Raw genomic sequence first — 13,517 nt, 5'->3', positions numbered from 1 at the left:
GTTCATAGTAATATTCTTAAAAAGCTGCTTGAGAGGCTGAAAGTAGCCAATATCTGGAGGCTTCATCAACCTTTGGATGAATGAGTTAATGGAGCATTAACTTATTTCTAGGTCAGATCATGCCTCATTTCAAATTGGCTTTAGGGATTTTCAAATAGTGAAGTGAAAACAGTACTGGAAGTTAAACAGTAAAGATTTTTGAGATCTAATCATTTAACAAGCTGGAGGAAGATATAAGGGATTACTGTGAATTAAAAACATTGATAGTTCAGTGCCAATGCCTAGGATATGGAACTGTATGAAAGCAGTCTAATATAGGAAACTGGATTCTTTAGAAGAGGAAGATGACTGCAAAACAGTTATTACTATAGAAAATAATTATCAAGGTAGACCGGATACATCTTGAAACAATGCTGAAAGTAGATGACAGACTAGTCAATTAAGTCAAACAAATTTGTTTTTGAACAGGAAAGGAAAGATGTTTACCGACATACCAACTGAAAACATGCTCTATTTAAAATCAGGTTTCAAAGATCCTGGATAAACAGGGTTCCCTAGTGTTTGATACTATATACATTTGGTCTAGCTTTGTGTAGTTTTATAAAGGCTCATAAGCTTTAGATATGACTATTCAGGGTGCTGAAATCAATTCTTATCTGGTTGTCACATCTTAAGAAAGATTTGGCAGAATTAGAAAAGGCCAAAGCAGCTAGGGCTCTTCAGCCTGAAGAAGAGATGGCTTAGGGGAGATATGATAGAGGTCTATAAAATACTGAATGGAGTGGAACAGGTAGATTTGCGTCACTTTGTTTACTCTTTCCAAAAATTCTAGGACTAGCGGGCATGCAATGAAACTACTAAGTAGTAGATTTAAAACAAATAGGAGAAAATATTTCTTCACTCAAAACATAATTAAACTCTGGAATTCATTGCTGGAGAATGTGGTAAAAACAGTTAGCTTAGCAGGGTTTAAAAAATGTTTGTATAACTTCTTAAAAGAGAAGTCTATAAGCCATTATTAAGATGGATGTGGGTAAATCCACTGCTTATTCCTAGGACAAGTAGGATAAAATACGTTTTACTCTTTGGGATCTTGACAGGTACTTGTGACTTGGGCTAGCCACTGTTGGAACAGAACACTGGGCTTGATGGACCTGCGGTCTGTCCCAGTACTGCAGCTCTAATATTCTTATGCTACGCTCTTATGAACATATGGATCTCATCAATTTCAGTGGCATAAGACAGAACTTCAGACAAATATATTTCAGGGCTGAAGGTACAGATGAGCAATTATGATTTTAGGAATAGGCAATAAATTATAAATTAATATCTGGTTATATGAATAAGAAACCAAAAACTAGTCTTAGAGACATTTGGAGCATTGAGATAAAGAATTTCTGCTACTCAATGGCCACAAATTTGGACTTGGAGGATGAGTTGTACAGCGTCAGCATCTATGAGACAAACATGTTTTTTTTTGTTACATAGAACTTTTTGGACTCTGGTTAGGTTAGAAAAGTTAGACAGTTCTAAATCTAATAGATGCTGGTACTGTCATCTTGATATAAGGACACTGGATCATCTGTTCTATTGTCCTTTGATACTCAATTTTTAGAAGTCGATATGGGGACAGATTAATGCTATACTTGAGTCATCAATTCCATTGACATATGAGGTACCGTATTTTCACGTAGATAACGCGCACCCGTGTAAAACGCGCACACGGGAATAGTGCGCGGGGAACACAAATCTATGTAAAAAAATTTTAATATAGCGCGCACACGCGTATACCGCGTATGCTAAAACCTCCTCCCACCTACTCCGAACCGGCATCCTCCCCCCCCGCTCACTTACCCGCGTTTTACAACTTTTTTTTTTCAATCCGATCCGGCATCCCCCCTACGAACCGGCATCCTCCCCCCCCGCTCGCTTACCCGCGTTTTACAACCTTTTTTTTTCAATCCGATCCGGCATCCCCCCTACGAACCGGCATCCTCCCCCCCCCGCTCACGTCACCCCCCCCTCCCCCGCGATCCTACATCCCCCCCAGCACCGCAAAACATGTCTTACCCGATTGGGCACCGGCACCGGCACCAGCACCAATGCACAGGATGTGCCAGTGCCAGTGCCCGAAGATCCTCCCTCGTTGGTTTGGGTTGGTTTGGGCTTGGCTGGGCTGGGCAGTGCGGTGCAGGAGAGATCCTCCTTCTTCCTGCGCCGGGCTGGACTAGGCTTTGAGCATTTGCGCATGCTCAAAGCCTTCGAAGGCTTTGAGCATGCGCAAATGCTCAAAGCCTAGTCCAGCCCGGCGCAGGAAGAAGGAGGATCTCTCCTGCACCGCACCGCCCAGCTCAGCCCAGCCCAAACCAACCCAAACCAACGAGGGAGGATCTTCGGGCACTGGCACTGGCACATCCTGTGCATTGGTGCTGGTGCCGGTGCCCAATCGGGTAAGACATGTTTTGCGGTGCTGAGGGGGATGTAGGATCGCGGGGGAGGGGGGGTGACGCGAGCGGGGGGGAGGATGCCGGTTCGCAGGGGGGATGCCGATCGGATTGAAAAAAAAAAGTTGTAAAACGCGCTCACACGTATAACGCGCACAGTTATGCACGGTTTGTAAAATCGTGTATAACGCGCGCGTTATATGCGTGAAAATACGGTAATCTGTAGCCCTCATTGGACAGATAAAAATGTCAGCTTTTCATTATTATGATTGGGATAGCCATGCAAATGGTTACTCACAATTGGAAGAACTGGGATCACCTTAGCTTTACTTTTTGGTGGGCAAATTTATGCTTAAATTATAGGTATGAGAAGATGAATGCGGAAAAGCTGGGGCATACTAAGAGATTCAAGTTAATTTGGGGCCCATTGACATCTTTTGTGGATTCATTTTAGTTGTCTTTTCTTTAATTCTGTTGGCATAATATATACACACACACCCAGGGGGAGGGAGGGCAGGAGGGAGGTATTTCTTTTGTATGGTTATATTCCTTTATGAAAATGTTGGTTGGGTATGGAGATTTTAATGTTGTATGGATACTGATTGATTATAAGTGCATATATGATTACTATTATTTGTACAGATATTGTATTGCATTTTTGTTAGCTTTGAAAATACAATAAAAGATTAAAAAAAGGAATAGGCAAGACCCCAGGATTGGTTTCTCTAGCAGATCCTATAGAAAATTTAAAGACCATCTAATTTAAAGACTGTCTAATTAAGCTTTTAATTTAATTTTGCAGGGGAAGGAGCTACCAAACAATGGGCCTAATTCATAAGGATCAGATAGGGGTTTTTTTTCCTATTTAATGTTATCTGGATAGGGAAGTGAAAAATATCCCTACAATGTTCCTTTCAACAAAGCCAAAAAGGTATTTGATGGTGTCCAATGGAACTTCAGAAAAAGGATAGAGGATAAATCCCGAACCCACGCATGAAAAGGGCCATCAACTTGATATAGCCGCTTACACTTTCCCCAACCTTAACACACAAAACATCCACATCACCAACGGCTCATGGCATCCCACCTTATGGTCTGACCATTACAAGTACACCTTCACAATTAACTGGGTGCAGAATAACAACAAACCCACGCCACACACAACAAGCTTCAAGTCCAGAAAGAAAATCAATCCTACCACATTCTGGGACACAGTAGACCCAGAAATAGACCTAAACAATCCCAAAGGATTCATAAACACCTGGCGCTCCACAAGTGAATCCGCTTTAAACAAACTAGCACCACTAAAAACAAAAAATAAAATATGCAGACCATCAGACAAATGGTTTGACGCCGAACTCCTACACCTAAAAAGACAATGCAGACAATTAGAAAGGACATGGAAAAAACAGAAACAAGACCACACCAAAACAGAATGGAGACACCAAATCAAACAATACAAAATCAAACTGAAGGAAAAAAGAACAGACTACTACTCCAAACTCATTGGCACCGATAAACCGGACACAAAAAAACTTTTCAACCTTGTCAGAAATCTCACTGATACCAAACCCCACCTCGCCTAGGAAACCTAGGAAACCAAACTCCAACAGCCTCCCAACTAGCGGACCATTTCAAACACAAAATCATCACAATCAGATCCACATTTAACAACTCTCGAAACATCTTAGAAGAGATACTAACAAAACCCACAAAAGACGAAGCCACCTCAGCAGATAGGATCTGGACCGACTTCCCAACGACACAATGGTCAGACCTAGACCGGCTGTATAAAAAATACAGCAAATCTTCATGTGATTTGAACAATTGTCCTCCTTATCTACTAGCTACAGCGTCCACTAAATTCACAGCTGGTCTCACGCTATGGCTGCAAACTACCCTAAGGGAAGGTCAGTTCCCCCCGGAACTTGGCGAAATCATAATTACTCCCATACTAAAAGACCCCAAAGGCCCAATAGACAGCCCAACAAATTATAGACCAATCGCTTCTATACCTCTATACATCAAACTCATAGAGGGTCTAGTAGCACAATATCTCGTCAATTACCTAGAAGACCACCACATCCTACACCCTACTCAATCCGGATTCAGAATCAATCACAGTACTGAAACACTTCTGGTTTCCCTACTAGACATAGCCCGTCAGCACCTCAGCAAAGGAAATAAGTTACTAATCATCCAACTCGATCTTTCAGCAGCATTCGACTTAGTTGACCATTCCATACTACTCCAGATACTAGATGCCATAGGAATATCAGGTAATGTTCTCAACTGGTTCCAAGGATTCCTCAAAACAAGATCATACAGAGTCAAGTCAAATGATCTTCTATCCGACTCATTGTCAAACCCCTGCGGAGTTCCACAAGGATCCCCTCTATCGCCCATACTTTTCAACCTCTTCATAGCATCCCTAGGCACGGCCCTAGATGCCCTAAACATTACATCCTTCAGCTATGCGGATGATATAACCATCCTCCTCCCCTTCGACATCCAAGACCCCACCTCCAACGGACGCCTGAAAACAACATTAGAAACTGTAGAAAAATGGATGACGAACCACAAGTTAAAACTGAATATGGAGAAAACCAAATTCCTACTACTAGAGAAGGAACAAAAACCATCCCTAACAGAACTAGATGTAAACACAATCAAATATCCAATACAGAATACTCTCAAAATTCTGGGAACACACCTAGACAGAGGCTGCACAATGCAAACACAAATACACAAAACCATAAAAAAAGCATTCTTCACCATGCGAAACCTAAGAAAAATAAGAAAATTATTTTCCAAAGAACACTTCAAGATCATTGTACAATCCCTCATACTCAGCTCCTTAGATTACTGCAACAGCCTCTACCTACCTTGCCCAAATACTATGATAAAACAACTACAGACCGTTCAGAACACAGCTATCAGACTCATCTACTCGCTCAGCAAATTCGACCACGTCACACCCGCCTATGTAGACTCTCACTGGCTTCCGATAAAAGCAAGAACTCAATTCAAACTCTACTGCTTACTTTTCAAAGTAACCCATGGTATGGCCCCCAATTACCTGAACAACCGTCTTTGCCGCTACCGACTACCCAGATCAAGAAGAACTCAGAATCTTTTCACCTTCCCCCCTCATAATGGTACCCGACGTAAGAAACTTTACGACAGCCTTCTAGCAACTCAGGCAGCGAAAACTGACCCCACCATCACCAAACTGATGATCAAAACAACAGACATCAAAGTGTTTCGGAAAGAAATCAAAACATTTCTTTTCAAAAAACACGTCCTTACTTAATATTCCTCTCCCCAATCGCACATGCACTCTCCCCAGCAAATAACACACTAGTCATCCCCTTGAACCTCATTTACCAAAAATATCCAAACTCCTAAATAAGCATCTCCCTTAGGTATCCATTTAACCTTCTCCTAAAAAAGCATCTCCCTTAGGTATCCACTTAACTGATTCCTTCAAAGTTAGGTATCTTTCTTCAGTTGCCTATATTGTTTTCCCCACTGAACCTTGTAACTACTTGAACCCTGTCAAGTTATTCTATCGATAAATCCAGATATCTTATACTTGTATTTCTATACCACAACATGTAATTTACTTAAATCGTTGTAATGTAATTCTCTCGGTAATGTCCTGATCTCTTTTAACTGTAATCCGCTTAGAACCGCAAGGCACAGGCGGAATAGAAATCACAAATGTAATGTAATAAATTTCTCAAAAGGAGTCAGGTAGTATATAAAGCTTGGAAGACATGTATTAAAGTTACACTAGTCAACAAGTATTTTGCTACTGGAGTTCTGTCACCTGTACTTTAACACGAACCACATGCTGACTCTAAATCTGAAAATAGTTTTCGTCTATCACATCCTGTTTTTAAGTTATGCGTCAGTTTGTGTTTACATCATTTTTGTCAATAATGCTATCGTAAAGCGTCAGTGTTTTACTGTTTCTGTAACACAATATTGCATTTTAGGACAGTTCATCGATCACATATACCAGTAATTTGAAAGTTTATACTAAAAAGTGATTGTGCTGCTTTTCCTATCTGTGAATTTTTATATTTTGTTTGTTTTTGTCTAAGATATTATAATTATTATGAATAGACGAAGTTGTGTTAACCATCCTGATAATGTCTGTTATGTCTGCGGACAATTTACTGCACAAGATCAGCAAAAGAATCGGTGCAGCAGACTTCAAAGTGCATACAAGTATTATTTTGGCTGTAAAGTTGGTGACCAAGATAAAGCATGGGCACCTCATGTGTGCTGCACTGCCTGCTATTTTGGATTAACATAGTGGTGATGGACAGAAATGGTGATGCGATTCAGCACCTAAGAAGTATGTTTAATTTCAAGAAAAGTAAGCTAAAATCAAAAAGGGGTTTTTGTTGGACCCGAAATCTGTGAACTGTTCCTTAATGATGCATTCAAACAGAAGCTGAACCCAGCTGAATCAGTAGCATGGGAAGCATTCATGCTTGTTGTTCAGAATTTTCTTGGTAAACACAGATCAAAGAATTATGCTGAGCTAACGGAGAACATGCTGACAGCATATCAGCTAATGGGTGCCAGAATGTCGCTTAAAATGCACTTCTTACATTCTCACCTCGACTTCTTCCCACCCAAGCTTGGTGATGTCAGTGATGAGCATGGGTAAAGTTTTCATCAAGATATCAAGGTGATGGAAAGAGGATATCAGGGAAAGTTCAATCCCAGTATGATGAGAAACTATTGTTGGTTCTTGCAAAGAGAGACAAATGTACAGTACAAGCGTAAAAGCAAGTATCTCAAACATTTCTGAACATGCTGACATCACTTTTGTGTGAGTTAAGAGAGGCGTAAATATATGCTGTAACATATCTCCTTATTGTCTTCGTATTTGTTTTCAGAGTAAACTCCTTAACACAAGTTTGGTGGGACACAGTTCATACTCACAATATTGTGCCGCTATGACAAACTGTCTAAAAAATCAGTAACGTGTATCTCAGAAACTTGACGTGCTAGCTGGATTTCAATTACAGACCTGAAATCAGCTTCATTAAATTAATTAAGTTCTCAGTAGCAAAAAAAAACCCCTTTTTTTGTTGCCCAGTATAATGGGTATTTGGAGCCCTTCCTACTGAAAAGATCACAGGACAGAGATTCCTACATTCTAAAACAGAATTTGCAGAAAGTATTTGAAGGAATGACATAAGGAATGTTCATGTGGCCATAGTAGAATATAAGAGAGCTCTTTTTGTGGATCATATAATGTTTATGACTATCACATTGAGCACCTGTCCTGATTATGAAATAGTATAGATATTGAAGAGTATCTGCCTTCAACATGGGCAAATCCAAGCGCTTAATATACAACTAGTAAAAGGACAGATGGAGGCTCTTTGGATGTCTTCTACTTTAAATAGGTAAAACCTAGATATGGCTCTCTGTATTCCTGAAATGGAATAATTTAAAGCAGGCAGGAAGAGAGGTATTGATTACTGACAGAATTATAATTGTGGCTCATGGCAATTTAGACATTATTGCAAAATGTGAAGTTTAAAAGCATAACCATATGAATTGACTCTCTTACCTTAAGCTTATTGATAATTGAATTAATCTGTTCAATGAAATGGGTGGCAATCATGTCAGCAGCTTTACAAGGGTTTAGAGCGACCAACTCCTATAAAAGGAAAAGCGCACTTATTTTGAATCAAAATACAATATACATTAAAGCAGAGCTAAGAAGATAATTTTAAAATTAAGAAAAAATAAGAACTTGAGCATATTTTTAAATGAAGTTTCTGACATTTACCACTTTTATTTATACATACACTTGAACCCTCTTTTACTAAGGTGCACTAATCGAATTAGCACACGCATGTTAGTGTATGGACGCGTTAGCGTTTAATGCGCGCTAATTGGTTAGCGCACCTTAGTAGAAAGGAGGGTGTTGATTTCTTCATCTAATCTGCACACCACTGTTCTAGTCATATTAGTTTCTTTTTCTAGCCTTTATTTTCATACTCTTTACACTCACATTCTTAGCTCACCCATGTTCACTTTTAGACTCTGGTTTCCTGCAGCGTTCTGTCATTCTTCCATGACTCTAACAGTTTGGAGAGCTTTTCACTCAGGTCGGATTTTGTAAGTTCTTTTTGCATATTGATGTTTCTGCACTGGAGACTTTTGCTGCAATTATTATTACTTTTATTATTCCCTTGGGTTCAATTTTAATGTTGGCTGTAGATTTAAATTTCTTTTGATCAGTTTAAACATTTCTCTAAAATTTTGGCATTTACTTGGCTTATGGTGCTATCATTTACTATTACGGGTTTTTACTGGATGGCTGGCATTTATATCATTATTCTGGCCCTAGGACTCAAATTGCACATTTATTTTGTCCACTGTCATTTCAAGTCCTCACTACATGTAGCACAAGTTTCCCCTATTAGAAGTTGAGATCATCGCTGACACTCCAAGATTAATTTATTTCCTTGGATTACCCCTTTATATGACTTTTATCATAAACAATCTTGTTGCCGTCATTGTATGGTTGTAAGGCCGCTATAAGACAAGCTGCAGTCTTTACAAAAAAATCCCCCCCAAAACTGGTGCACTATGTACCAGAACTACAAGACTGTTTAATATCATTATTTGCATCAGCCATTTTTATGAGAGAACTCTGGGGAATGTCATTGCTCACCATGTTTGGGTTGGTTCTTTAAAGGGCCGTTTTTTGGATCATTCTTTGTTTTTGTCTTATTACATTGTTTTTAGTTCTTATTACCGTCATCCTTTTGAATATTGATCCTTTTTTCCTATGCTTTTAAGATATCTTAGTCGCCTTAGCTTTTATCCACAAATCCGTGCAGTTTGGGTATGTATCTACATGTTTTATGTTAATCTCATCCATTATTTTATTATTATAGATTTCCCTTTTGTTCGTCTGTATACTTTCTCTTATCGTTTCATGCTTTTTTCACTTGTCCATCCTTTTTACTTTATTATTACTTATAGTCCACCTACTCATATCTACTTTTATTACATTTCAAATTCACATACATATCTTTTGGGTCTAATTCATTATGTTTATCTTCACCAATCAATATTCCAGTATTGGATATTCATTCAACTTTTCACCTCATCCATTTTCACCCCTTCATTATACTCTTTAGTTTAATACAAGTTATCTCACACACATGCATTCATATATTTTATTCATATTAGTGTTTTCTAACTACAAGCCCTCACAGTTTGGGACCATTGGGGAAGGCAATCATTGCCATAGCACAGACCATGTTGAATTCAATTTTCATGTGGATTACTGTATGGAACCATTGACATCTTATGTGGATTGCTTTTTATGTATTGGATTGAATAAATACCTGCATCAAGAACATCTTTTCCACAGTTACTCTTTTTTCTGTTTTTTTGTTTCTGAAATTCTTCCTACTTAGCAACTTTAACTACTAGTAATCAAAGTAAATCAGAGTAACGCCATAACGAAGTACGAAGCTCCTTTATTAAAAATCAAGAAATGCATAAACCAAAATATTTTGTTTTATAGCAGAAATGTTCAACCTGTATATCATGAGCATCGAGGAGGTGTGCTGTAGTTCTGGTACATAGTGCACCAGTTTTGGGGGGGATTTTTTGTAACTGCAGCTTGTCTCACTCTTTCCTCCCCTTGTACTGCAGATCCGGTACTTCACCTTCATCCTTCCTCGGCACTGCCCCCCCCATGAAACCTTACATCTTGACAGCAGAGCCATAATAGGCTGCCTGAGTCAACCCAGAGCCTTTCCTCTGCTGCATCTTCACCCTCACATACACAGGAAATTGCAGCAGAGGGCAGGGACATGGCACAGGAAAAGCTCCAAGTCAGCCTAAGCAGCCTGTTATGGCTGTTGCTGTCACTGAAAAAGTGAGGTTTCACGGACAGAGCTGGGGAGGAGCTGGACCTGTAGGGCGAGGGGAACAGGAGAGAGTGGGAAGTGTCAGACCACAGAAGGAGGGAAAGGGGAGTAAGAAAGATCCTAGACTAAGGGATTGAGGGAAGAGAGGGAGAAAGAATCTGGGACCCACAGGAGATGCCACCACACAAAGCCTGTGTTTCTTCCCAGGTTGTGTAGGTGGTAAACTGCACTTAACAGACTTTCACTTCTGGTGCACAGTTTGTTACTTAGGCCCCAATCCTCAAAACTTATTGTGCCTTTAACATTCGTCACTAAACCAGTTCTAACCATTTAATGTACAAGCATTCTAGCTTCTGATGCCCAAAATGGCTTTACAGTCTTTTCCATGTCACATAGCAGCTTCGGAGAATTGTATGGAAATGAAGGATTGTGAGTATAGAGTAGAAGAGTAGCAATTAGACGTAGGAGAAAAATAAGGGGAACTATGAGATGAGAGGACACGGAAAGTTGATAGGTAAGTAAAACAGATGGTGGACTTAAGAGTGATAGAGTGAAATTTGAGTTAGCAGAGAGAAGAAAAAGAAAAAGGAAGTATGTAAGAATACATGATACTCCTGGATGCAGCAATATTAAAAAAAAAATAATAGTGGGATTCACAGACATGCATATTAGTGAATGCTGTGGCAAATTTTCCCCATGGTAAAATAGCACACCATTGCACTATTTTATTGCAGGTTAGTAAATAGAACCTTAAGATTATACCTGAAGCAACAAGAGTGTGAAATGACTTGCCCAAGATCACAAGAAGCATCACAATATTGGAATTCTGGCTTCTCTAGTTCTCTGCTTTAACCACGAGGCTCACGAGTACCTAATTTAGCTTAAAATGGTATAGTGCCCTGTATTGCCCTAACTTCTTTAAAAGCACCTAAACAACAAAGTGGGATGGGTTTTCCTGACTTTTACTCCTACCATTTAGCTGCTATTCTGTGTTATGGTACCTTGTGGATGTCCGCACCGTATCCATCAACCAAACCCTCTTGGCACGACATTGAATCATACTTAATTGCATTAGAGATTTCTATTCCGCCATTACCTTGCAGTTCAAGGCAGAGTACAAAAGAGTTATAGAAGGTGGGTTACAAAAGATTCGGGGAGTCAGGAAGAAGATGGGAAGAAGGAAGGTACTCGGGGTGTTAAGACTTTTTCAGGGATTTCTTGAAGAGTACATAAGAACATAAGAACATAAGAACATAAGAACTGCCTTCTCCGGATCAGACCTTCGGTCCATCAAGTCCGGCGATCCGCACACGCGGAGGCCCTGCCAGGTGTACACCTGGCGTAATTTATAGTCCATCAAATCCTTATATGCCTCTCTTAAGGAGATATGCATCTAGTTTGCTCTTGAAGCCTAGGATGGTCGATTCTGTCATAATCTCCTCTGGGAGAGCATTCCAGGTGTCAACCACTCTCTGAGTAAAGCAGAACTTCCTGACATTAGTCCTGAACCTGTCCCCCCTCAGCTTCATTACATGTCCTCTAGTCCGTGTCAAATTGTACAATGTAAATAATCTTCTCTGCTCTATTTTGTCGATTCCTTTCAGTATTTTGAAGGTCTCGATCATATCCCCACGCAGTCTCCTTTTCTCAAGGGAGAACAATCCTAGTGTTATAAGTCTGTCCTCGTATTCCAGTTTCTCCATACCCTTCACCAGTTTTGTTGCTCGTCTCTGCACCCTCTCCAGCAGCTTTATATCCTTCTTTAGGTAGGGGGACCAATGTTGGACACAGTATTCCAAGTGTGGTCTGACCATTGCCCTATAAAGCGGCATTATAACTTTCTCTGATCTACTCGAGATTCCTTTCTTTATCATGCCCAACATTCTATTTGCCTTCTTTGCCGCTGCCGCGCATTGTGCCGACGGCTTCAGGGTCCTATCTATCAGTACACCCAGGTCCTTTTCTTGTTCACTCTTCCCCAGAGTTGCACCTGACATTGTATACTCGTATTCCTTATTTTTATTGCCTAAATGCATTACCTTGCATTTCTCCACATTGAACTTCATCTGCCATTTCTCCGCCCATGTTTCTAACCGACACAAGTCGCTCTGGAGTTTCTCTCGATCCTCCTGCGATCTGATTGCCCGGCATAGTTTTGTATCGTCTGCAAACTTGATGATCTCACTGGATGTTCCTTCCTCCAGGTCATTGATATAAATATTAAAAAGGATCGGCCCAAGTACCGAGCCCTGGGGTACACCACTAGTCACTTTCTCCCAGTCGGAGAACTTCCCATTTATGCCCACTCTCTGCTTTTGGTTTTCCAGCCATTTGCCTATCCATCTTTGTATATCCCCCTCTATGCCATGACTTTGTAGTTTCCTGAGAAGTCTTTCGTGTGGAACTTTGTCGAACGCTTTCTGGAAGTCCAAGTATATTATGTCCACCGGCTTCCCACTATCAATTTGCTCGTTCACGGTCTCGAAAAATTGGAGTAAATTAGTCAAACATGATTTCCCTTTCCTGAATCCATGTTGACTGGGTTTCATCAAGTCGTATGCGTCCAAGTGCCGGACTATGCTATCCTTGATCAGTGCTTCAACCATCTTGCCAGGGACAGACGTAAGACTAACAGGTCTATAGTTGCCCGGTTCCCCTCTCGATCCTTTTTTGAAAATTGGGGTGACGTTCGCTATCCTCCAGTCGTCCGGTATCTGTCCAGTTCTGATTGTCAGGTTTGCAAGTTTTTGCAATAACTCTCCGATTTCAAACTTCAATTCCTTTAAGACTCTCGGATGAATCCCATCCGGTCCAGGGGATTCTTTATTTCTTACATCTTGTAGTCTGGGGTTGTTATCAGTAGATTGGAGATTTGGTTGTCTAGTTTTGCTGCTTGAGTGGGCTAGGAGGCCGTCATATAGTTTTTTTCTGTTTAACTTCTTTGATTGGGTGTGTGTGAATGGAGTGTGAGTCGGTTGTTCAGGTACGTTGGGCTGTCTCCGTTTATAGTTTTAAATAGTATACAGTAGAATTTAAATAGTATTCTTTCCAGGATTGGAAGCCAGTGTGAGTTGAGGTATACCTCTGTAATGTGGTCGTGTTTCTTCAATGAGTAGACGAGTCTCAGAGCTGTGTTTTGAATTGTTTG

At 40.3% G+C, this 13,517-nt stretch overlaps 1 protein-coding gene across 2 annotated transcripts in view; it reads right to left on the bottom strand.

Annotated features, from left to right (window-relative positions):
* VPS8 (VPS8 subunit of CORVET complex) overlaps positions 1-13,517 on the bottom strand; it is a 755,312-nt gene that overhangs the window by 404,611 nt on the left and 337,184 nt on the right. For both annotated transcript variants that reach the window (XM_033944522.1, XM_033944523.1), the window contains one exon: positions 8,044-8,133. In XM_033944522.1, coding sequence (XP_033800413.1) covers positions 8,044-8,133 — 90 coding nt within the window. The remainder of the gene's footprint in view (positions 1-8,043; positions 8,134-13,517) is intronic.

The sequence above is a fragment of the Geotrypetes seraphini genome, chromosome 5 (assembly GCF_902459505.1).
Source record: "Geotrypetes seraphini chromosome 5, aGeoSer1.1, whole genome shotgun sequence".
NCBI lineage: Eukaryota > Metazoa > Chordata > Amphibia > Gymnophiona > Dermophiidae > Geotrypetes > Geotrypetes seraphini.
Note: the sequence above shows the minus strand (reverse complement) of the source record. Positions and strands in the feature narration are given on the sequence as shown.